This window comes from Falco rusticolus, chromosome 5, assembly GCF_015220075.1.
Source record: "Falco rusticolus isolate bFalRus1 chromosome 5, bFalRus1.pri, whole genome shotgun sequence".
Lineage (NCBI taxonomy): Eukaryota > Metazoa > Chordata > Aves > Falconiformes > Falconidae > Falco > Falco rusticolus.
This window is the reverse complement of record NC_051191.1, coordinates 55933415-55959615: the sequence shown is the minus strand read 5'-3', so window position 1 is coordinate 55959615 and position 26201 is coordinate 55933415. Positions and strand designations below refer to the sequence as shown.

Sequence of the window (26201 nt, the reverse complement as noted above, 5' to 3'; positions counted from 1 at the left end):
TACTACAGAAAAATAACCCTGCCTGCAGGCAAGTAGGTGACAGGTATAGTTTGAAATAGTCAAATGTACCTTTCTGTTGGCTATGCTATAAAACTTGCATTCAACTTCAGATTGTTTTTTCATCCAAATCGGAAGCAAGCAACCTCCTTTTGCCATACAAATATTTTACTGTTGGAGTGCCAATCTGCTTTTGAGAAATGCTGTGCACTTGTTGAGGAGATCACAGTAAAAGGCTATGCATGCATTTAGTTGCCTTTTCCATGCTGGTGGCAAACTCTTAGGACAGTCTTTCATTCTGCTGTACCCTCCTTGCACCTCCCCCCCAAAAATAATCTTGAAACAGAATTTTGGGAGACTAAGCAACCCCCCTTGAGGGTCAAATATGGGGCAAGCAGTTACTGTTTGAGCTGTTGAAGAAAGGTTTTTAGGGGAGGGCCTTGCAGGAACATTGTGGATAGATGCAAGGGAGGAACTTAAAGTCTGAAGCTAGGGGGAGAGTTGTGGAAGTTGATTATTGGACAGGCTAAGTTAACTTGTGCTGAAAACAGAAGTTGTCTTCGGCATCACGTTACCAAATCCTGGTTGCGCTGATGAACGTATCTAGAAAAGTAGTGAAAGAATCCATTAGGGCTTGGGAAGATGGAAGAGTACCTATGCCTTTCAGGAAGGGAAATGGAAGAAATAATGTTTGTGCACTGGTCAGTACAATGGGCCATGTCCCTGTGGATGGTATGAATTACTACTCTAGTAGAAGCAAAGACCGAAGTTTAATCAGCGTTGTCCAGTTTTGTTAATATATAATTAATAACTTAATGGGATATAAAGTACATAGGAGAGAAGTATCTAGATACATGTAATCTGTGTATAAATAAATTTCTGTTGAGCTGCTGAGAGAATACAGGCTTTCTCATACACCAGTTGGAATGGTTTGCCACAGGCCTTTGAGTCAGAGTAGAAGGTAGCATAGTGTGTTTGATTTTTACATGAGATTTGAAACACAGATGCTGGATACAATTAGGGGTTTTTTTAAACAATTAAAAGAATCAAAAGCTCTTTGAACAGGAGCAATAGTAAGAAAGTAATTCCAGCTCCTGGTGTTCTGTTTTGTTTTTTCCATAGCTGGTGTAAAATCTTGGTTGGGTGTAGTGAAAATAGAGGCTACAGGCTGTGCATGAGGAGCAGATACACTTTTGAATGTTCTCTCACCTGCTTACAGGCTTTCTCTTAAGAAATCATTCTACTGGGGCATAGAGAGCCTGCTCCGTTCCTCTCTTCCCACAACCTGTAGTTAAAATGAACAAAAGCAAAAAAGACTAGGAATATATATGTCAGGTCTTGTTTAGTTCTATGCACTATATTATAATAAAGTTTGACATAATTTGGAGATAGAACTTCCCTCAATCTGATAAGGAGCTTGAAGTATTCTGCAGGTGGCACTTTTAAAAATAAATACTGAAATAAAAGGATGGGAAGGTTAATACACCTCATGCAAGTTGGATCAAGTGTCTGTCATTGCTTCTCAGAGACACACGTACTGATCTTACATTATACAACACCCTCTTCAGGGTAAATTCTCAGATCTGGGTATTCTTGTATGATTGTTCTGGACTGTTTCGAACCAGATTGATATAAAAGATACATGGGACTGTCAGAAAGATGGAATTTCTAGCCTTGCAAATGCTGTAGGGAAGGTAAAGATAGTGTAGAGTAAGAGCTGGGCTGGGATTTGCAGGGTTTGGAAGCTGAAATTTACCCTCTGAAGTTAATCTAGGAGGAGGGCTAGGGGAATCTGAAATAAGATAACCTACCTTTCTCAGTAATCAAAGATAATTGGAATTTTCTGCCTTCAGAATATCAGAAGTGCGTATCAAATAGTCCTTTCACTATGAAATGCTGGTCAGACTGGTCCAAAACTTGAATGTCAGCAAGTTTTACCATATATCCTGTAGTGAGACTGAGTAAGGGAGCAGTGTGTTCTCCACAAGCTGTTGTCCCATAGAAAAGTATCTTTTCCATAGGCAGAGTCAAGGGTGGCATATATCTTAGTTGCCTGTCACTTTGTGAAATGCAACTCCTTTCCTTGTAGTGGCAGTGAGTGTTCAAAAAAAATCCGCTTGCGAATTTTGTCTTGGTCTGTGGATATGTATGGTATGGCATGAATGTATGTTGTCTTATGTTAAAACTGAGTTTTATTGCCTGTTTCTCCATAGCACGATAAACAAAGAACAGTTTTCAAAAAGGAAAAATGACACACTGGACCCTGAACTGTAAGTAATACTGTCATGCTTCGAATGATCCTAATTCCGTTATTATTATTTTGTAATAGACACGTTATTCGTTCCCCATTAGCTTTATTTTTCAATGTTTTTCATGTAGCACTGTTAGCCGGCAGGGCCTGCTCAGTAGGCAGCTTATCTGGCATTCTGTGCCAAGAACCCAAACCACCACAGTTGTACTTGGGAAATATGTAACGCAGTATGTATGGACCAAAATTATTGCATTTGATTGTTTTGAATGTGGGTTCAACAGAAGGATGGATACAGGTAACTCTGCTTTGAAACCCTCTTGTGGCAAGCACTCAAGTCTCAGAACAGAGTTATTTGGCAGTAGCTTTTTTTTGGTGCTGTTGGCTTTTCTAGTTGTCATATTTTACAGGCAGCTGTAGTAGAAGGAAAAGTTGTTAAATTTGAATCAGCTGGTGGTTCTACACTGCACTGGAAGCAGAACTGTAGATGTTCAGTAAAGTTATGATGATGATGACTCAGCTGCTTTTCTTTATATTCCTGAGGGTCTTTCTGAAGCCACTTTACATGGTCCTACATTATATACCTATGCTGCTACTCGGCAGACTTTATATTCATTCTCAAATGAATGAGCAAAAAGGATACATACTCTTTCTTCCCACACCATTCTTCTGAGGGCATAAGGGTCAGCCAGTTCTTCTGTTTTACAAGGGCTGTGGGAAGGAGAGAATAGTAACTTGATTCATGACTTTTCTTTCCCTTTGTTATAATGAAGATAGACTTGTACTCTAGCATTAGGCTCTAAGTTACAGTATAATACTATATGCTCTACATAAATGACAGCTATTCATTCAAAGTCTCCAGACTGTTATAAATAGACATGCTCAAAAGGAGTCAGATTGTCATGATACGTGAAGCAACCTTAAGTATTTCAGAGAATTATATTCACCAACATCTGTGAAGCAGACCATGTTACTTACCTCAGTTGTCCTTAAATCTCTGCTAGTCTTCTGAAAATGACTTTGATATTGTTTCTGTTTTCTTCCCTCCTCCCTGCAGTATATTGTCAATGTACCCCAGGCTTCAAGCATAGTGGGGCAACAGCCAGCCAGCTATTTGTCCTGGTTCTTTTCTTCTGACACCTTTGAATCCATTTTCCTCTCTTCATTATAGCAACAAGCAGTTTACAGATTTTATCCTTAAAGGGCTCCTCTTTTAAAAAGTAAATGGATCGCAGTAAGGCAAGCAAATGGTAATGTGTCCATGCATAGGCTACCTGACTTGAGCCGACAGATTCTTAATTAGTTCTGGAGGCTCTTCTCAGCACAGATGTGTCCTCTATGGTAAAATAGGCTCAAGAGCCAAAATGCTACAGCTCCTCTAATAAAATATCACAGAATATACAAGCAAGGAATGATACTACTAACCTTGCTTCCCTTTCCCCATTTTTTCTTTCAACAGATTTGTTGAATGTATAGAGTGTGGAAGAAAAATGCACCAGATCTGTGTTCTTCACAATGAAATAATCTGGCCTTCTGGGTGAGGAATTTCTCCTTCTTAAGTAGAAAGCGTATGATAGATTTACTGGAGTTAGCATATAAACTTCCTTATATTGGTTATATTTAAGAGTATCTAATGGAAGAAGTTGCATTTGCACCTGAAAATATTACAGAATCTATAGGGTAACATCAAATTTAGACATATCTTACTGTGTTGTGTGTGAAGTTGTTTCTAATCTTAAATGTTTCTAGCGCGGAGGAGGGCCTTTTATGTTTAAAGATACTAGTACTTCATGAAAAGATGGTTTTAATTCTGGTAACAACTTCATACTGATCTATTTTCTGTACAAATCCCATTGCTTTGTAGTCTTCCAAAAAAATTTGTAACCATTAAAGAATTTAACTTCTGAATTAACTTTTTTTACTTCAGTGATCAGATTAAATCTGAAAAACAACCTAGTCTTCTTTAGATACTCATGGCTCTTGATCAGCATACTGGGTTTTCTTCTGATTGCTTTAAAAGCTTTTTAAAAAGGCTGATAAATTATATGTAGATAAAGCTCTCTAAGAGCTTTAATGTTCCCTTTCTTGACAAGAAAGCTATGAATTTTTCCATTCTGTTGCCCTATGTGTATTGCTACAGAAGATGGTAGACATCCTGTAACTGAAGGAGAATTTGCCTGTCATTTCATGCTGCAGTGTACTTCAGCATTTAGCAGAGAAAAAAAAATAAATCAGCCTTTTGCTTTGTGTTGCAGTATCTACCCTTCATTAGAGACAGCAGTTTGAGACTGTTTGTTCCAAGAATACTTTAAGCCAATATTGTTAGACCTGCCAGTGGAAACTCCGTTTCCTGGGCTTACAGGTGATGACATGAGTGACTGACAGGAGATGCATGCTCTGCAGCTTAGATTCTCCTCTACAGCTCTGAAACAGTTGGGCTGTTTCTGCTGGCACCGTGCTTTGTGCTGTCTTTTTATTTCAAATTTCAGTTAAGATATTCTCCAGACCAGATAAGATCTGGTGAAAGGTTTTGCTTGTAATGGTAAGATGCTAAGGAATTTTATAGTCTCACGTAGTGTGGTTTTTCACTTTCTCCTATTTTTGCTTCAGCTTTGTCTGTGATGGCTGCCTAAAGAAAACAGGACGCACCAGGAAAGAGAATAAATTCTCTGCTAAAAGTAAGATTCTGACGCTTGCACCAACAAATCTTAAATGATTGTTAAGAATGGGAAAGAGATGGCTTTTATGCTTGTTGTAATTTTATTTCAGGTTTTTTGAGTTAGAGGATACTTTTGGTCAGGTCTGAACATAAGTTCTGTGATGTTCAGAATGTTTGCATTCACAGGTGTTGTCATAGGTTAATAGTCTGTTGTAGAGAGTTAATGTCCTGTTTTAGAGCACTGCTAATGCAAGATACACATCCTTTTATCTCAGTTGCAGTATTAATAGCGTTGGGAAGTAGTTTCTTTATGCCTGCAGTCTAACTTAAATTTATGATAACATTTTCAATTCACCATGGCTATTGCTGGTCTTAAAAGCTTTGATGGAGATAAAGGTTGCATCACATGGTGACAAAACTCTATAGACATTTCCTTTTGATCAAGGCAGCTGATTTGAAGGCAGTGTAGGAGGAAATTTGTGCAGTCATTGTCCATCTGTTCTGTAGTCAAAATAAGTCTTTCAGAAGCTTCTTAGGTTGGTGTACTTCTTACAAATAGTGAGTATTTACACTTCTGCTTAAAATAAAAGTAAAAATCCCTGGCCAACCAGTAGCATCAAGATTCAGCAAACCATTCAATGAATGGTTTTAACATCTGAGTCTTTTCTTCCACAATCTCCAAAATCAAAACTCCCTAGATTCACCAAGAATACAGGAAGAATGCAAGGGTTCTCTCACAGTTTTTATCATTTTTTATTTCTAGCAACCTGTATGTATCGCATACATAACATTGTATAGAGATGCTTTACTGAAAGGTGTCTAATTGGAAAAATGAGAAGCTGATTGGCAGATCTGCAACTCTACCAGAAGGAACAGACAGCAGCGAGACAGGCCCTGTTACAGCAGAAATCTTACGCTCCCTTTCAGCTTTAGGTTTTTGTCAGCTAAATGCTTGTACTTCTTTTGTATGAAGACTGTTTGAAAATTAAAAGCTTCTAACTACACTACTTAGATGCAGTTGTATTTAGTTGTTCTTTCCATTATTGAAATACATTCTTTTGGTAAGTGGAGAGGCTAACTTGGCTAGTGTGGCTTGATAGAATATATTTCCAAATGCAGTGTCTGCTCTTGAAGCTATGTCTGAGAGCAGTGTTTTGTAATACAGGTTAAGTAATTAATAGCTTCTATTCAGGAGGAGCCTTAATTGTGATTGACTCTCAAGACAGATAGAAATTGGGTTGAAATACAGATTCTTTCTTCATTTAAGTAATATATAAAGCATAAATGTGCCTGCAGGTAGAGAGCAGCTCACCCTATCTAGAAGTATTATGTGTTTAAAGATAAAGCTCTAATTTATGATAATACACCGCATGCATTGAGTCATTTTTCAGTTAATATCTGAATAGAGAAATCACACTTGAACAGTTCAATTTTGTATATATTTAGAGCTGTATTTTTCTCCTGCAGGGTTACCAGCTACAAGACTTGGTACCTTCTTGGAGAATAGAGTCAATGATTTCCTAAGACGACAGAATCACCCTGAGGCAGGAGAGGTTACAGTTAGGGTGGTACACGCATCTGACAAAACTGTTGAAGTAAAGCCAGGAATGAAAGCAAGGTATGTTCTTTCCAGTGGAGGAGGTGGAAGCTATTTGAATTTACTTATGTGCTACTATTTTGAAAAAAATAGACAGTTATATGCAAAACCTCACCACTGATCAGTTCTTGGCATCATGTTGCAGCAGCATATTAATTAGCTGTGGTAAGTGTCATCTTTTTCGTAGTAAAAAGTAAATACCTTGTATTTTGGGTAGTCTGTAAGCATATTTTTTAAATTGCGCTAAAATTACGCTTCCAGTAGCCCTTGTCATTGTTGCCTTTACCTACTGACATGTATTCTCTAATATGTGAATATTTGGTGTTCCTCTTTATCCACTGTAATTCGCAGGTTTGTAGACAACGGAGAGATGGCTGAGTCTTTCCCTTATCGAACAAAAGCGCTTTTTGCCTTTGAGGAAATTGATGGTGTAGACTTGTGCTTCTTTGGGATGCATGTACAGGAGTATGGCTCAGACTGTCCTCCACCCAATCAAAGGTGAGGAGCTGCATGAAAGTTTTTATTGTACTTTATTTTGGTACTGTCTCAGGTGAACTTTCTGAAGGTCCTATACAGACCTTCAGTGTTGCATATGTGAAGACAGTGGTGTTAGCTTCTAGAAACAAAAGTGCTTCTATAGGGAATATGTCAGTTAGAGTTGCTTCTTACTGGGGATGCTGGCTGGCAGACAGCGTTGCCTTAAGGATCGGTTGTCAGCATTCTCAAGGAAGGCATTGGATAATTTTAGAGACGTGAGGCTAGGATATCAAGAGAAAGCTGTGAGTTTCCAGAGGTAAGTTAGTATCAGGTTTTGAAGATTGCTGTTGTATTGGATGATTCAAGTGTCTAAAATAACATTAATAAACTTTTAGAACTACTTTTAAATCTGTGCTTCTCTTCATGCCTTGTTTGGTTTTTTTTTTTTAGGCGAGTGTATATATCTTACCTTGACAGTGTTCATTTCTTTCGCCCTAAATGCTTGAGGACTGCTGTCTATCATGAAATACTAATTGGATATCTAGAATATGTCAAGAAACTAGGGTAAGTATTCTTTGTTTTCTTCTGTGCAGCATTTGTGCTAGGTAGTTCTTACTGTAAATGAAATTACCACATCCTATTGTGCAGAATATCATGCCTAAATATCAGCTGGTAAAGAATAACTTGGCAACAACTGTGTATGGTTGAAAAGGAGAAAAAGACGAAAAAGGATTGCAGGCTTCTCAGGAGAGGCTTATGGTTCGGGTATTTTTAGGTTTTCAAACTTACATAAAACTTACTTGAGCCTAAGTAGAAAAAGTGAGCCTTTTTAGCTGGACCATAAAATCTTGCTGGCCTTGTTGATAGCGCAGTCCTTGTGTAATGCCACTGCTTTAATCAGGTCATTACTTTGGGCTTGTGAGTAAGTTCTTACCCAAGTTTCTAAGGAGAAAGGTACGTGTATTCTGTCTGTACTGATTAACTCTGTAATAGCTGCATAAGGCCACTAAGAAATCCCTTCTAGAACGAGTAGTTAAAATTGTGAGAAACTCAAAAGTTAGAGAAGGAAGAGAGTATACTTGGGATAGCACAAAAGACAACACAGTACAGCTGGAGAAATGAGAAAGGTGGAAGTTAAAAGACCATGATTACTGAAGTGGAAAAGGCAGTGAAGTAAACAATCTGTTGTCAGAGGTATCTGGTGTAGCTTGACAGTTATTCATAAAGAAATTATTAGGTACTATATTTAGAGTAGTTGCATGAGAAAAATTAGGGGAGTCAGAATGGAGGTGGGTGGTACTATCTTCAGTACCTCAGTGAGATGGCATGTTCCTTAATACTTCAAAGGCATATGTTAAGGCTTCTTTCTCCTTTTTTTTATTGTGCGTTTTCTAACCTGTGAGTCTGTATAATTCCTGCATAGAACTTAGGCCTTAGTTTTACTTAATGCCATTTCCTGTGCTAATGGGTAACATCAGGTTCTTGTTTTGGGAAAATAATATTGGTCATGCAGCATCATCTCTCCCTTCTCAGGCAGAAGGAATAACTGGCTGCAGTTCCTAGGGTTTGGGTAGGGTTCTGCAGAGCTGTTTCTCAACACGGCGAGGAGGGTTATTTAGCTTGAGATCTGATTATTCCTCCTACTGGAGTTCTTTTCAAAAACTAACAGAGAAGAACTGAGGATGAAGAAGTGATCTTTATGGTATTATATTCTCTGCAGCTGCTACTGTTTGGGTGTCATCTGTCTTCATAGTATTTAGATTATACACCCAAAAGCATAGGTTGACGGTGACTATTTAATCACAGAGAGAATTGTGAAACCTTTTAAAACTGATCCTCAAAGTTAAAAACCAGAGGATTTACAGTAGAAGAGTGAATTGTGTGTTTAAGTCTGTTTTTAAAACATTGCTAGATAGCAAATGACTGCATTGTCTCAAGAAAAAAGAAAGCTGGCTTTTACTAGTGAAATACCTAGCCTTCATCTTTCTCTTAGTTAATTGGGAGGTGGCAAGTGCAGGTCTGTATCAGGCTTTGATTTTTATCTAGACTGGAAAACGTGCACACTTCATATACACTATTCCACATATAGTGCTGAGTTTTAAAAAAAATAGTAAAAAGATGGTAATGCTATCGCATGAATGAAGCCAAATGAACACTAGAATTAAAATCCTGGAGAGCTGTAATTATTGTCCATGTGGTAACACCAGCCAATTTTGTGGTGGCTCCATCTCGTGGCAGAGAGGAGGTCAGGCTCTAGGGTTAATCGTCAGAGCCCGAATGTACCTTTTTGGGTGTTTTTTTTTGTGTCTTAACGATGCTAGGTATACTACTGGACATATCTGGGCATGCCCACCGAGTGAAGGAGATGACTACATCTTCCACTGCCATCCTCCTGACCAAAAGATACCCAAACCCAAGCGACTGCAAGAGTGGTACAAAAAGATGCTGGACAAGTCTGTGTCGGAGCGCATTGTCCATGATTACAAGGTTTGTTAAGTATGTGTTTGGGGGTTGGGGGTGTTGTCCAGTCTTGTCTTGCTTTCTTCCTTGCCTTACACATTGTGCTTGCTTCTTGGAGTTTACTGTATTAGTGTTAAGCTAACCGAGCACTAAAGTTCAGACTTAAAATATACTCTCTTCAAAGCATGTAGCTTCTGAAATCATTCCAGCAAGAGGTTTGAAATTATTCCTTAGAAGAAACTACATTCTTGAGGAATACTGTGAGGGAGAGCAAATCACATTTCATTAATACAAAGAAAATGTATGGAATCTTTAATCTTCAAGTGATAAATAAAATTGCAGGATTAGGCTGCTGATGCACTTAGAAGTATGTAAAATTTTTGGAATTATTAGGACTTTACCAAATGTCGACAGTATAGTGATTATATTGTCCCATTTGGTAAGTATGCAGATTGAAGTCTAGCACATGGTAATGATGTACTTCTTCAGAGTGGGAATATTTGAAGTGATGTGACTAACTGTCTGTAACTGATGCAGTGTTAAACTTGCACTTTATAAAATGTGCTCTCATGAAATGAATTGAAATATTAAGCTCTCCTTTGATCTGCTGGTGCCTTTTTTCATCACTTACTGAAAAGGCTGCCTTTATTTATGTGACTTGTAATAGTGGTAACCAAATGTTTTGCTCCTTTTTCAGGATATATTTAAGCAGGCGACAGAAGATCGTCTAACAAGTGCAAAAGAGCTACCTTACTTCGAAGGGGATTTCTGGCCGAACGTTCTAGAGGAGAGCATTAAAGAACTAGAGCAAGAGGAAGAAGAACGAAAGAGAGAAGAAAACACTAGTAATGAAAGCACGGATGTAAGAATGCTTCCACTCTTTCATGATGTAATGTAAAAGTTGTGACTACATATAGCTAATTAAAAAAATGGGGGATCTAGGCACTTTGCTTAACGGGCGTTTTCACCTTTTTCTAGTTTCACTCTCATAGTTTTTCGATTTTACATTTTATAATTGACATCTGTTAAAATACCACTAAGCTATGTTCATCTGAGCAGTGGCTGTTCTTAAGGTTATAAAGCTAACTAATTACCAGAGTTAATTAGATTGAAATAGCTGCTAGTTGAATACCTTGCTGCTAAAATCCAGTTGTTACCAATGTTCATGCTGCAACCTCAGCCTATGACTTGGAAGTTTTGAAGCTTTTTCCTTAAGCTTTAGCTTTTGAATAGTGGCTCTTTTCTAACTTAGGTGTTATAGCAGCAATCTTAGCAGAATGTTCTGAGAAAGTAACAGAGCACTATGATTTAGTAGTTTATGTAGGTTTTCTTAGTGGAAATCTTTAAGGCATAATTTGAAGCACAAATTACTGCTGAACTGTTGTTGCACTACTTAAACTAGAGAAATTTCTTGCCTGGTATTTTGTGCAATTTTTTTTGAGACGGTGCAACAGCTCTGCTTTCACATTCCCCAAAGAACAACAACAAAAAAAAAGGCATGCCTCTTAATTCAACAATAAATTTGAAAATGAACAGATGTGGAATTTATGCATCTGCCTATCCTTGGATCTTCTGGGCTTTTATGCAAGAGGTGGTGAACCTAGGATAAGGTTGGTAGTTTTGATCACGTGGTAGTACTTGCTAGTTAACTCTGTTCAAATGCTGCTGCTTTGTCACTGTATTACATAACAGATTTTTGTTGGTGTTTAGAATTAATTTTTTTCCTAAAAGACCTTTAGATCAAAAAGGTTAGGTTTAACATTAATACTGGAATTTGTCGTTCTCCTGTGCTGCAATTTGCGATACCTCCTTTCAAGGACCTTGAATAAACGAAGTGCAAGAGTAACCTGGGAATTGGGCAACTTAACTAACTTCTTGCTTAGGAAGATATTTTTTAAACATTTATTTTCCACTTGGCCTATCTGCAAGTTCCCATCTCTAATGTACTAGAAACCAGTCATGAGGAATCACCTAGCTCTGTCTCTGAGGTTCAACACTTCACAGAAGTTGGGCCCCAAAATCCTGTGGTGGGGGAAGCTTCCAGCATATTACTGTTTAACCTTTATTATTAAAAATACTTTTAACTCTTTATTGTCCCCATGCTTCACTTCTTGAAACTGGGGCAATAATAAACTGTACTCTCAAAAGAAGTGATAGTCATGTTCACTGGAAGCTTCATCCTGACAAAGTTATTTTAAGCTTAGGGAGAATGCTTATTTAGGTAAGAATGGCTTTGATCCTTGATCATCATACGCTGTAGTGTTTTGAGGGCCCTCTGAGATGCACAGAGGAATAAATCATTCATTGCTAATTGATTTGGATTGAAATTAAGCTGACCCTTCTGTTCAACTGTTGCAGGATATGACAGGAGGAAGGTGCATACTAGAAATTGCACTGCTGATGCCTTTTGAACTCAGAAAAACAGCTTCATAGAAAAATCAGTTTAATGCAGTCTAAAAAATAAAAACAAATGTGTCACAGAGCTGTAACAAACTAAATCAAGGTGGATTAAGTCTTTCTTACCTCTGGTTAGTGCAATATCAGTTCTACTTTTCAGTTATTTTTAGTTTTGAATTGCATTGAGAAGCGATCTTTTGTGATTATCCAAGAGGTTCTTCAGTGTTCGACTGTAGCAGACAAACAGGCTTACGTAAATAATGTTTCCCTTGCGTCTCCTGAGCGTTTATGCTTTTAATATTTTTAGAACTATGTATTGCTGATATTGATATCTTCTGGAGTGATTCTAATGGAATTAATTTCATGTTTCAGGGGGCTCTGGTAAGTGTCTTCATAGTGAATTATTGTGAAGCGTGTTTTGTCCTGCAGTTGTAGAAGATGTGAAAGTAATGAAATTCTGATGTGGTATGTCTTAGATACCTGACATAAAATGCCTTTAAAATTAATAGGTGAGCAAGGGAGACAGCAAAAATGCCAAAAAGAAGAACAATAAGAAGACAAGTAAGAACAAGAGCAGCTTGAGTCGTGGCAATAAGAAAAAGCCTGGCATGCCCAATGTGTCCAATGACCTCTCCCAAAAGCTGTATGCCACTATGGAGAAGCACAAGGAGGTAAGAGTGGATAGAATGAAAAATATGTATTTTACTTGAGAGGCATATGAAGCTTTGATACGTCGGGGTCGTACCCTGTAAATTAAACAGGTTTGGCTAGAGAATTAAGCAGCATCCCAGACAAGTGCAAGTAAGTCTGGGTGCTCTTTGCTGCAGGGGCAGTGGGGATAAGTACAACTGTGCTCATACACAACTTCTGAACAGTCTAGGCTGTCGCAACAGCTTTACTGTTACTGTTCAGTCTGGTGTTTGTTACCTAATGCTGCCAAAGAAGGTGAACCTGCAGGGCACCCAGACATTTGAAATTTCCCAGTCCTTAAAAGCACACCACCTTGGTGGAACACCACTCAAGTGTTAGTTGATCCTCAAACTGTATGTTCTGTGTAGTGAAGTTTGGCAACTAAAACATCTTGATAAGTGCTGGCTTATTAAGTCTTTCTATTTTTCAGGTCTTCTTTGTCATCCGTCTCATTGCTGGCCCTGCAGCCAACTCCCTGCCCCCCATCGTTGAGCCTGACCCGCTCATTCCATGTGACCTGATGGATGGACGTGATGCTTTCCTAACACTTGCTAGAGACAAGCACCTGGAGTTCTCCTCACTACGAAGGGCTCAGTGGTCAACCATGTGCATGTTGGTGGAACTGCATACCCAGAGCCAAGACCGCTTTGTTTACACCTGCAATGAGTGCAAGCATCACGTGGAGACCAGATGGCACTGCACTGTTTGTGAGGTATGCTTGGTGAAGTTTTCCCTGCTTGTGTCCCCAAAACTTTGTGCTCAGTGTGCTCTTTACCTTAACTGATTTCTTAGTATTAACTGATGGAGAAAGATCTGTACAGCTTATTCTCTGGCAGTTCAGAAAGGAAGCAGAGGAAGTGTTTTCCTTAACAAGGGATTCTACTAATTTGCTGCATGGTGTGAGTTTTGTCTTCTGCTTTCAAGCTGTGGAGAGCTGAATTAGAATTATATTTTCTGTAGTTCATTTAAGGTGCTGCTGCTTAAGCAGTTGGGAACTGTAGCAAGTGCTTGAGCTGTAATGGTAGGATCAGCTGATTTTTTGGGGTTTTTTTGGTTTTTTTTTTTCCTGAAGAGCAATGCATCCTTTCTTCTTTCAGAGTCAGAAGTGTTGTGCTGCAATATTTCTGTAAATAGGGCTCTCCATTGGTTTACTGAATAGAGGTTTTGCTATGGTAGAAGGCAGATTCCTGTGTGTGGGTGACTCTTCCACTGCCACGTTGTCTCTCTGTAGAATCCTGCAGTTGTCTTCAGAAGTGTTTGCAATAGCAGTGTGTGTGAAGATTGAGTCCAGTGGTCTGGGTCAATGCTGTGCCCTCCAGAAGCTGGACTAATCTTGAGTCTGACTTGTAATGTAATTTTTTAGCCTGCTGGAAGTAATTGATTGTCTCAGATTCAGTTCTGAAAAGCTGTGTTTAAAATTTGATGCTCCCATTTCTTCATATATACCAGAAAATAAATTCTAGATTTCCAATGGATTAATGAATCCTGAGGACTTGGATCTTTTTCCTAAAGATCAATTATTGAGCCCAAATTAGTGTGCTGCTGCTTTCACAGAATGTAAATGCTGTTCTAATCTTCTGTCGGCACACTCTGCAGTTTAATTCACCTAAAAAGTAAAAATGCAGCTTTTGTTCGACTGCCTTCTTTGAAAATTGGTACCCCTCCTGCCACTCTTGCTCCCTTCTTTTGAAGCAGCAGCAGATGGGCAGCTGTTTGTTCTTTGCCTTTTATTTTTTGCCTCCTTTGCTATTGGGAACGAAAGGGATTTTTCTGGCCCAGCTGAATAACGTGTGATTTATTAGCTCAGAGCAAACTTGTTTTTCAAGCTATATATATTTGTGTAGATTTCAGACACGCTTACACCTACATGCTTTCCCTGTCTAGAAATTGGACTTATTCCTCCTCTAGTACCTCAACATGGCATGAAAGATTGACTTTTTTCCTGGAGCAACAATTTGCCTGGAACAGACTGGGAGTAATTTGTTGAGGTGGCATGACGTTATTTATTTGTTTTATGGAGTTTCAGGAACACTGATAACTTTTTCTTTGTTGTCCTTCCAGGATTATGACCTGTGCATCACCTGCTATAACACTAAAAACCATGACCACAAGATGGAAAAATTAGGCCTTGGTCTAGACGATGAGAGCAACAACCAGCAGACTGCAACCACTCAGAGCCCCGGTGATTCCCGCCGCCTGAGCATTCAGCGCTGTATCCAGTCTCTGGTCCATGCCTGCCAGTGTCGTAATGCCAACTGCTCACTGCCATCCTGTCAGAAGATGAAACGGGTTGTCCAACACACCAAAGGCTGCAAACGCAAAACCAACGGAGGGTGCCCCATCTGCAAGCAACTCATTGCGCTCTGCTGCTACCATGCAAAGCACTGCCAGGAGAACAAGTGCCCCGTGCCCTTCTGCCTCAACATTAAACACAAGCTCCGTCAACAACAGCTTCAGCACCGCCTGCAACAGGCGCAGATGCTCCGAAGGAGGATGGCAAGTATGCAGCGGACTGGTGTGGTGGGCCAGCAGCAAGGATTGCCCTCGCCCACACCAGCCACTCCAACAACTCCAACAGGCCAGCAGCCCCCAACACCACAAACCCCGCAACCCCAGCCTCCACCCCAGCCTGCCTCGCAGCCTCAACCTGCACCTCCCAACAGTATGCCACCCTACACCATGCCGAGAACTCAGCCCCCCAGCGCTGTGTCCCAAGGCAAGGCAGGTGGCCAGGTGACTCCTCCAACACCACCTCAGCCACCTCAACCACCGGTTCAGGGTCCTCCTCCAGCAGCAGTGGAAATGGCCATGCAGATCCAGCGGGCAGCAGAGACCCAGCGTCAGATGGCACAGGTTCAGATCTTCCAAAGGCCGATTCAGCACCAGATGCCCCAGATGCCACCTATGGGAATGAACCCTCCACAAATCGGCAGAGGTCCTGGTGGTCATATAGATCAAGGAATGGGGCCAGCAGGAATCCAGCAGCAGCCACCGTGGGTGCAGGGGGGCTTACCCCAAGCTCAGCTGCAGCCGGGAATGCAGAGGCCATCCATGATGTCAGTAGCCCAGCCAGGTCAGCCGATGAATATGGCACCTCAGCCAGGGATGGGTCAGGTACCTGGTGCTGCTCAGCCCAAGCAACCACCTCTGCCCCAGGCAGCCTTACAAAACCTGCTGCGGACTCTCAGGTCTCCCAGCTCACCCATGCAGCAGCAACAGGTGCTTAACATCCTTCACTCCAATCCTCAGCTGCTGGCCGCTTTCATCAAGCAGCGGGCTGCCAAGTACGCGGGGTCCCAGAACCCCCAGGGCATGACGGGTCAGCCTGGCATCCCTCAGGGTCAGCCAGGTCTCCAGCCACAGCAGGCCATGCAAGGGCAGCAGGGAGGGGTGCATCCCAGCCCAGCCATGCAGAACATGAACCCCATGCAAGCAGGAGTGCAGAGGCCCAGCATGCCACAGCAGCAGCCGCAGCAGCAGCCGCAGCAGGCCATGGCTGGGATGAATCCTCAGACGCAGCAGATGAATATGAATCACTCGGGGATGGCTCCCCAGTTCCGAGACCTCCTGATGAGGCGACACCAGATGATTGAACAGCAGCGCCACCAGCAGCAGCAGCAGCAGCAGGGAGCAGGACCAGCACTGGGGGCGGGGATGGCCAACCACAACCAGTTTCAGCAGCCCCAGGGCGTCGGGTATCCCCAGCAGCAGCAGCAGCGAATGCAGCATCACATGCAGCAGATGCAGCAAGGAAACATGGGACAAATAAGCCAGCTTCCACAGGCGATGAGTGCAGAGACAGGAGCCAGTTTGCAGCAGGCTTTCCAGCAGAGGCTACTTCAGCAGCAGATGGGGTCCCCAGCTCAGCCCAACCCTATGAGCCCCCAGCAGCACATGCTCCCCAATCAGGCCCAGTCCCCGCACCTACAGGGCCAGCAGCTCCCTTCATCGCTCACCAATCAAGTGCGATCTCCGCAGCCTGTACCCTCACCGCGGCCCCAGTCCCAGCCCCCCCATTCCAGCCCGTCCCCTCGGATGCAACCTCAGCCTTCTCCGCACCACGTCTCCCCGCAGACCAGCTCCCCACATCCAGGACTGGTAGCCGCCCAGGCTAACCCCATGGATCAAGGGCACTTTGCCAGCCCGGACCAGAGTGCAATGCTTTCCCAGCTTGCTAGCAATCCTGGCATGGCAGGCCTCCATGGTACAAGCGCCACGGAACTGGGGCTCAGCTCTGAGAACTCAGACTTGAATTCAAACCTTTCACAGAGTACACTAGACATACACTAGACACGTTGTAGCATTTTGGGAGCAAAAAAAAAATAAAAAAAAAAAGAAAAGAAAAAAACTTATTTTCTCAAGACTTTTTGTACTGAAGACAAATTTTTTTGAATCTTTCTTAGCTAAAACAACATTTTTCCCTGGAACACATCTGAACTCTGCAGCAGTAGTTTGTGGTTTTAAAAACAAACCAACAATGAACCTGAGGGACAGTAGAGTACAAAGAATATATTTTTGTTATGGCTGGAATCACAACCAGTCCTTTTTCTTGGTTTTTTTTTCTTGTGTGCTTGGGGAGGTGGGAGGAAAAGGGTGGTCTTTTGGCTGTTCACCAAAGGATGCCCTACTCATGCCTCCAATAGGTTTATTTTTTTTTTTAAATTAATGAAAATATGTAATATTGATAGTTATTATTTACTGAGGCAGATGGTAAACATTTTCCCTATTCTGGTTTTTCTTCATGTCACTGCAAAAAAAAAAAAACCAACAAAAAAAAACAAACAAACAAACAAAAAAACAACAGGAGAACCTTTTCCTAAAACCGGAGGACAAAAGGGGTTAATGTTGCTTTAAAAATACATTACATATATAAATATATATATATAAAAATAAATACCGATCTTTTCCTCTTTGGTGGAAATATGTCAATTCTTTGAAAAATGTAAAAATATTAAATAACTCGGTCCCCTCCTGAAGTCTACTTTTGTCCTCCAAGAATTTTCTATACAAGAGTCTGAGCTTAAAAAAACTTCAAGTATTAAAATAATTTGTACATGTAGAGAGAAGACAACATTTTTGCAAATACACAGGGGCAGCTGCCAAATGGTTGTAGTATATATATTGTGGTTTCTGTTTTCTTGAAAGAATTTTTTTTGTTATTTTTACATCTAACAAATGAAAAAACATAAAAAAGAGGGTAAGAAACAATTCCAACGGGATGATTTTAACCTGAGAAAAAGTCCCTGGGGTTTCCTCTTTATGCTTGCTTTCTCTCTCCCATGCCCCTTTCCCACCCTCTTCCACTTTCTGTAAAACTTGAAAATAGAAAGCAAAAAACCCTCAAATGTTGTAAATCATGCAATTAAAGTTGATTACTTATAAATATGAACTTTCGATCACTGTATAGACTGTTAAAAATTGATTTCTTATTACCTATTGTTAAATAAACTGTGTGAGACAGACAGCCTGTTTTTTAATGTTTCCCTTCTCTCCCACATACGTTGCTTGTTCTTAAAATGGTGGGAGTGGCAGAATACACGCTACTTCAAATGTTTGCTAGTTAGATGGAGAGCTATTTAATGTATATGACTGTTTTAAAACGCAAATCTCTAATAAGGGATGTGGAGTAATAATTACTCTTCTACATGGACACTTTTGGTACAGCTCTGCATTCGCGTTTGTTCCCGGCATGTATCTTACCAAAGAAATGAGGTCTGACCTCAACAGTTGTGCCAGTCAGCTGTACCCCACTCTGCTGATGCACTCTGGGAGCAGCTGATCTTCAAAGGACCTATTTTGCATTTTGAAATGAGAACTATTGTTTGGATATGTGATATTAAAAGATCCTATTTCACTTGGAATATATTGTACAGCTTTTGGCACGGAAGCGTGAGCACAAGGTAAGCTTGTGCAGATGTCCCCTAGACACTGCGCAGAGGGGGTGTGTGGGTGCCCCATCACCCTGTGTTGAATCTGGTGATCTGCCAGACAAAGGGGATGTGTGGTCAGTTACTGTATAGTATATATTTATTTGGGGGATTTCCTGAACAGGAATGCTTCAGCTGTGGAGCACGTGTGTAGTAAACCCAGTTGTGTGCTGCCTGTAGCTGCGTGCACATGGAGTTAATCCCATCGTGTAAGAATGTGTTGCGTGTTTTGTGCTGGCTTGGTACCACATGTGCGGCCAGTCCATTGAGGGCTTCCCAAGTTACAGCCTTATTCTGTGCATGTATATACGGTGCTGGCTGCCTAGGGAATAACTGGCACCAGGGCATTACACACCTGAAAGACCCAGATGTGACCAGAGCACAACATCTGCATAACACCAGCTAAGTTCTGTCAGCATATCCACAAATCCCAGACAGCCAAGGTGAGCAAGCTGCCCTCGGGAAACCAGTGGTGGAAGGTGGAGGGGGAACCTGAATGGATGGGTGCCTCAGCCAAGTGCCCAACAGAAGTAACGGTGCACTGCAGTGTGAACGGATGTTAGAGGTTGTTAGGAAATGGGACAGCGAAACGCTTGGTATTTGGGTATAAACACAGGCAGGACAAAATGAATCTTGTATTAAAAAAAAAAAAGGGGGGGGGGGGTGGGGGTGGTAGCAAGCCTTTAAGCCTCCCAGGAACTTTACACCATCTTGCTGAAGGAAAGCAGCCCTGTCCCTTGGTATTCTCCCTTGAGTAATCCTCATACTGATCGCCCCTGCATGGCGCAGGCCAGCTCTGCACCAAGCCTGCAACTGCCTTGTCTGCTTTAGGAGAGACTGCTGTAGACCTGCTCTGAAGGAGAGCAGAAAACAAAAAAACATGTGTTGAATGCCAGGGCAGCAGCCTAGGATGGCTTAATTTGTGTTCTTCATGCCAATCATGGCAAGCTTTCCTCTTCCTTACCCCGCCCCTTAAGCAAAGCGTAGTTCTGCTTTCAGCCAAGGGGGTATTCTTAGGATGGAGTATAAATGAAGTTCATTCTGACCACCTGGCTGGTGAAGTGTAAAGTTTGCCCACCTATCAGACTTGGGCTTCTTGTGTATCCCAGCTTAGAAAACAGTTTTCATTGCTGTGTCTGTTAGCACACAACATGTGTTTTGAATTTGTTTCAAGATTGCATGGGAGCATCTGACCCATGCTGAAGTGGGGAAGCCTTGAGACCTTCCAGAGTAGCTTTGATTCAGAGGGCTCTTCCAACTTTGAACGCCAATATAGCAACTTGCTTAATGATGCCATGAAACGTTTTGTGTGACAGCACAGCTGCTCTGTCCCTCTTCGCAGATGCTGTCTTGGAGCCAAGTTCAAACATTTTATTGAGGTGGAGCAGATGATAAATGGTCTTGAATCTGCATGGGGTTTCTTTCCCCTGCATCTCTCAGCCTCTGCTTTTCCTAATTCATCTGGAGAACCAGAACCCACCAGCTGGGGAAATACTAAGGCTGACTGGGGCAGTCCTAGGACTTCAGCACAAAATTAGGATGTCATCTGTAGTGCTACCATGTGTTCTTGCCAATCAGAGTAGGTTGTTTCACTTCCCACTGATTTGTTAGACTCCTGGACCAGCAAAAAGAATTCACAGCTGAAATTTTCATAATCCAATCAGATGTATCGTCTGGTTACAGTGACACTAATGCTTATAGTCAAATAATACACAGTTCAGTGATGTGGACTTTTCTGTCTACCCCTACCACTGCCCCCTTGAGTCCTAGGGTCAGTGACTGAAGTTGTAGGCGGGGAGAGCTTACAGTGAGTCTGTCACAGGGAAGAGTATTTATTTATGGTTTCTCCCTCAGTCTTGGGGTCAGCTGTGAAAAATGGAACACCTTGCTGTTTCCTGGTTCATTGTTCCATGTTATGTACAAATTTACAGTTTATGGAATTCTGTACGTATGTTGCGTACTTGTTTGTTACTCCTAAAAATGGGTTTACCAGCTCCTGGTTACTTTGACTTGGCTGCTGGTGAATTGCTTTTAGCCCTGGGCCTGCAGTATCATCCTGTGACTGTGTCTATACTGCTGTTTGTTTTTGGTTTTTTTTTTTTAATTCTAGCATCATAGATACAGTCACTAGTTATTACAGAAGCATAGAAGGCTGAGGTGGGCAGGTGCCTCTCAAGATCATCTAGTCCACCTGCCTGCTCAAAGCAGTTTGCGTGGGGCCCTGTCCAGATGAGTACCTCCAGGACAGAGGTGCCACAGCCGCTTTGTGTACCTCCCTCCTGCCAGGTATCTATACACATGGATAAGATCCCCTTGTCCAGGCTGCAACAGGCCCAGGTCTCACTTCTTCTCATATAGATGCTCCAGTTCCATCGTCATTTTTGTGACTCTTTGCTGGACTCTGTCTGGTATGTCTATGTCTTTCTTGTACTGGGGAGCCCAGACCTGAACACAGCATTCCAGATGTGTCTCACCAGTGCTGAGGGGAAGGATCGCCTTCCTCCACCTGCTGGCAATACTCTTCCTAATACATCTGAGGAGGCTGTTGGCTACCTTTGCCACAGGGGCACATTGTTGGCATACTGTTCAACTTGCCACCAGGAGCCCAGGCTCTGTTCTGCTAAGCTGCCTTCCAGCATGTCCTAGTGCGTGGGGTTGTTCCTCTCAGGTGCAAGACTTTACGTTTCCCTTTGTTGAATTTCACAAAGTTCCTGTCAGCCCATTCCTTTAGCCTGTTGAGGTCTGTCCAGATGGCCATACAACCCTTGGGTGTATCAGCCGCTCCTCTCAGGTTTGTACCATCTGTGAACTTCCTGAGGATGTACTCTGCCCCATCATTCAGGTCACTAACGGAGGTGATGTGAAACAGTATTGTCCCCAGTACCAGCTCCTGGAGTATGTCACTAGAGACTTGTCTCCACTGGACTTTGTGCCAGTGATCCCAACATTTCCATCCACTTTGCTCTCTGGTTACCTAGCCCAAACTTCCTCAACTTTGTGAGGAAGTTGTCAGAGAGTGTCAAAAGCCATAAGTAAATTCAAGAGAAACAACTTTCACTGTTCTGTCATTCACCAAGCCATTTGTCTTGTCACATGAGGCTGTTGGGTTGCTTAAGTGTGATTTCCCCTTCATAAATCTATGGTGACTACACCTTGCCCTTAGTGTGTTTGGAAATGGTTTCTAGGAAGATTTACTCTGTCACCTTCCCAAGGATTAATGTGAGAATGACTGGCCTGTAGTTCCTCGGGTTCTCCTCCTTTAAGACAGGAGTCTCATTCTTCCACTCCTCAGGAATTTCCCCCAGTCACTGTGATCTTTTAAAAGTAATAGAGTAGTCTTGCAACAACATCAGCCAGCTCCCTCAGCACTGGGTGTGCAACTGTCAAGTCCCATGGACCCTGACCATGTCTAGTTTGTTTAAGTGTTCTCTAACCTGATTCTGCTTCACTGAGAGTGTCTCCCTTGCTCCAGACATTCCCGCTGGCATCAGGGAGCTGGGGTTGCTGAAAGCGAAGAAATTAAGGGAAGCACCCAGATGTGGTGATTTCCCAGAAGAGTTACAAGAGCTGTCCCTAGGATGCTGTCCTCCCAGCACATCCTTGTTTTCATGCATACATGTGGGCTGGGCCCTCATCTGCCATGTATCAGCTTTTCTCCTGTCCGCATCACACTGCAACCCTTGCTTGCCAAGCTAGTCCATCACTTCCTCACTCAGTCGTCAGTTCTTCTGTCCCTCACCTGTTGTCCCTACTTTAAAGTTCTTCACCACAGGTTGGGCAGCTTTTATCCACTTAGCAAAGATGGTGTTTGTTCCCTTGGTCAGGTGGGTCCCATGTCATCATAGCAGTCCTTGATCCTTGAAGAGGGTCTCATGGTCATAAAAGCTGAATCCCTATTGACAACAACTGCACAACCAGTTGTTGACCTGCAGGCTGCATCCATTCCCCCTCGTACTCATATGAGTTCCCCATACTCATAGCTACTCATCTACAGCCAAGAAGTCATACTTGATACGCTCTGAGTCTCCCCTGGCAGCATCATCAATGCCCACATGGAAAAGCAGCAGCAGGGAGGTAATGGTGTGAGGGCTGGACAAGCCTTGGCAGCCTCTCCATAACATCCCAGATCCGAGAACCCAGCGAGCAGCACATCTCCTTAGGCAGGTTGGTAGAAGGTGGTCTCCAACCCCTGCAGCAGGGAGTCTCTCGCTACCAGCACCCACCAGTTCCCCGTGCTGCTGCTGCATGGCTCGGGCTCAGGCAGTTCAGATGTTTCACTGGACACAGCTCCCAGCCTCACATCTGCTGTGAGGGCACTGAACTGACTCTCTTGTCCTGTAAATGAGCAGGCAGAGCAGATGTCCTCCTGGTGCCACAAGTCACAAGCTTCCAGCCTTCATCATCATGAGTGTCGCTGATTTCCAACCCAATGGAGCACAGGCTCCACCTTCAGCACGGATGGGGGTTCGGGCCCTCAAAACTTTAGGGTCTCCAAGAAGATCCTGTTCTGCCACAGCCTCAGCCAAAGCAGAAAGCCTCAAACACTCCCTGCAGCACAAGACTCACAATGCCATACCCTCCCACAGGAGAGCTCAGCCTGGGTGGAGGCTCTGACATTAAAGGGAGAGCTGTTCCAGTGTCTGTGGGAGACCACGCCACTTGGCACATCACCATCATTCCTGAGCACAGGGACCCCGACCCCCTCTGCGCACCCCCACTTTGCAAACCCCTGTGTCTGTTAGCTGCTCTCTTGGGAGGTACATGAGCCGACAGTGACAGCCATTCCAGCTTCTGCTTCCTTTTCCAGTGCTGCTTCCAGTGTTTGATACACATTTAGTTCCTCTGCAAGAAGCTCCATCTCCTGTTTCCAAGAGGGTCTTTTTACAGACACCATGTCCTTGACTGTGCTGCTCCCAGCTCCAACCAAACTCAAGGACTCTGGCCCAGCCTCTCTGAAGAATCTGGGGTAGGTCCTGTGTTGAAAAACAGCAGCAGTCAGAAGAATCTGCTCCTAATGACTGGTTCTGCTCAAGTGTGTGAAGAGGCCTCCTACCCTTAAAATGAGCTTTTCTTTGAAGAACAGCCATATGCTGCCCTGGCTGGGGAATGTTTGTTTTTACAAACCCTCTTAGCAGCTGTCTGGGTACAACACAACCCTTGGGTAACTGTCATTTTGCACAAGGAGCCATTTCCTCCCTTGGCTTGTCAAAACAGATCACGTGCTGTAGATGCCAGCCAGAGACAGAGCCTAGCCCAGCCCCTGAAAGTGTGAGAGCACAATGGGCTCCATCTGCAGCGGTTTCAGCAGCATCTGTGCCTGCATCGTGGTTGAAAAGCCACTCAGCTGCTCCGTCAGCCTTGCAGGCGTGTTGTATGCATTGGCACTTGCCTGCCTGCCTTCGATCTGGCACTTCCTTTAGAAAAATGGAGAGCTGATGATTTGCTTGAGTTGCCTTAGAACAGGAGCTTGGCTGTAACTCCCCAGCAGGGATCCTGCACATAGTGGGTGTTTGAAAGGGAAACCTGTTCTGTAACTGGTGCTGTGGGTGATGGGCAATTAGCCACAGCTCCTATCTACACTCCCTGTTGTAGGGAGTGTTGTGGATTTAGGGAAGGTGGAGGAATTGCTATTGGCACCATCTCTGAAGCCCTTCATAGCTCCTGGTGAGGTTGGCACGGCTCAGACTGTTGTTTTCCCCAGGTGTGCTGGGTGGTGGCAGGCTCTGGCATATCTTGGGAGCGCAGAGCGATGTGGGATGCAATCACAAGCTCTGTCAGTGGGTCCTTTGCTTCTCCCTGTTCACTGTGGGCACCAGGGCAACAGCAGGAATTGGAAGGCAGTGATGGTGGTATCACAAGAAAAAAGCTCTTTGCCAACCCTGCTCCTCTGGCTGGAAGGGCATAGCTTCCGCTGCCCACAAAAGTGAGGAGTCCTTCACTTAGGTTTGTTTCCTTCTTCACTTTTGCTTTTTGTTGTCTTTGTTGCCCCACACCATTGCTGTAGCCTCTCTAAAGTGGGGAAAGAATGCAGGTACAGCTACATACCCTGTGGAGGATGTCACAGCAGCCTGCAACCCTGGGGCTGATGAAGCAAGGGCTCAGAGGTAGGGGCATCCCTGGGCTGATACAGAAAGGAGCTGCAAGGCAGGGCTTGGATGTTAAATTTTGGCTGGGAAATGACACTGGTAAGTCAGGGCCCAGCCCTCTGCACTACTGCCAGGGGTAGTGGGCACAGAGTCAACCTGTGGCCTGTACAGGCTGTGGGGCAGGAGTGGGGTCTGCAAACACAGCACTGGAAGCTAGGGGCCCATTTTCTGCTCGTAGCAATCCCAGCTCCCTAAGCTGAAGGTCCTTTCAGCTTTTCCTGTGCTTTCTTGAGATAGCAGCGAGAGCAACAGCAGTGGTCAGGGAATCCTGTGTTCTTCCTGTGCAAGTGTGTTCTGCTTTTCTGGCAGCAGGTCAGTAACTTCAAGTTTCTCTAAAGAAAACCCTTGGGGTAGGTATTTTAGTCCGCCTACTGTAACCCATGCTGTTTGTCTCCCAAGACTGTGGATCATGTGCTGTGTCTTACCTGAAAAGGTATTATAGGGGCTTGTGAGGGGGTGTGGGGGAGGAAAAGGATGCCCGTCCCTACTCAACTCATGCAGCCTGCTTGTTTCACGGAGCAGCACATTTTCTTTTCTGTTGTAAGAAGATCTGAAAGGTTCTTCTGGGGGAAGGAGAGCTGACAACAGGTCATCACAGAGGCACTAGCTACCCACTGTGGCGCTAGATCAGTACTGTGCTGAAGTGAGGAATTTCATTTGCTTTGATCACAGCTGCAGTGGAGATTATATCTCTGTCCAGCCAAAGATCAGGACTTGCTTTTTAAGTTGGTATCCCAAACAGCTTCCAGTCTGTGGTCTACGCTGCGTCATGCAAACCCACAGGCAAGACAAGTCTCTGTCCTTGCTTAGTGTTGCCACTGAAACCTGCAGCACATGCTGCCCAGCCCAGGTTCTGCAACCTGCAAGACAAGATGAGCTAACTCACTTGTGCTCATCTAGAGTCACTAGGAGCAACCCTGCAGCTTCAACTCTCTGTACAAGGTGGAAGACCGTGATTAAAGCAGCAGACGAGACCGATATGAATGTCCTGCAGGATCATGCTCAGGCAGCAGGACTTCATCGCTGCCTTTCTGGCAGTGGTCTGCAGATGGTGACATTGGTGTAGAACAGGGGCCCCAAAGCTGCCAGCCCAGAGATGCCTCTTCTCAAAATGACTGGGGTGGTGAGGGTGGGATGGATGCTGGGTGGGGTGGGGAGGGGAAGTGAAGCTGAATATAAATGGCTCCCCAGTGATTCAGAGTGGGTACCTATGGCACGCTTGTTCTCTTGTGTCTGTTTTGAAGGGAAATTCAGGAATGTGGTCTCTACATCCACCCTGTGATGATCAGCTGTGCAATAAAACAAGTGCTTTGTTTTAAAGCCTTTAAAGATTCTTCCTTGGATCGTGCATTGCTCTGCCATGACAGAGGCTTCTAGGCTGCTCTCTGGTACTCGTGGTATTTGTCAGGCACCTATATAGCCATACAGAGGTTTTTAATGTGTTAATGCTGGGGCATGGGTGGGTGGGGGTGCAAGAGAGTGAGACTAATGCATTTCCCCTCCCTGTTAAACTCAGCCATTTTCTGATTACAAAAGTTCATAGCTGTTCTGGGGCATTCCAAGGCAACAAATGGTATATTCTGGTATGCTAAAACTGTTTAAT

At 43.3% G+C, this 26201-nt stretch overlaps 1 protein-coding gene across 3 annotated transcripts in view; it reads left to right on the top strand.

The window, feature by feature from the left end:
* Positions 1–18379, top strand: part of EP300 (E1A binding protein p300) — a 65805-nt gene extending 47426 nt beyond the window's left edge. For 2 of the 3 annotated variants that reach the window (XM_037390577.1, XM_037390579.1), the window contains 11 exons: positions 2211–2267; positions 3705–3782; positions 4856–4923; positions 6372–6522; positions 6853–6999; positions 7429–7542; positions 9300–9465; positions 10136–10300; positions 12345–12506; positions 12956–13237; positions 14587–18379. In XM_037390577.1, the coding sequence (XP_037246474.1) occupies positions 2211–2267; positions 3705–3782; positions 4856–4923; positions 6372–6522; positions 6853–6999; positions 7429–7542; positions 9300–9465; positions 10136–10300; positions 12345–12506; positions 12956–13237; positions 14587–16815 (3619 nt within the window). In that variant the 3' untranslated portion in view covers positions 16816–18379. The remainder of the gene's footprint in view (positions 1–2210; positions 2268–3704; positions 3783–4855; positions 4924–6371; positions 6523–6852; positions 7000–7428; positions 7543–9299; positions 9466–10135; positions 10301–12344; positions 12507–12955; positions 13238–14586) is intronic. The other variant, XM_037390578.1, reaches the window with a different exon arrangement.
* The last annotated feature ends 7822 nt before the right edge of the window (positions 18380–26201 follow it).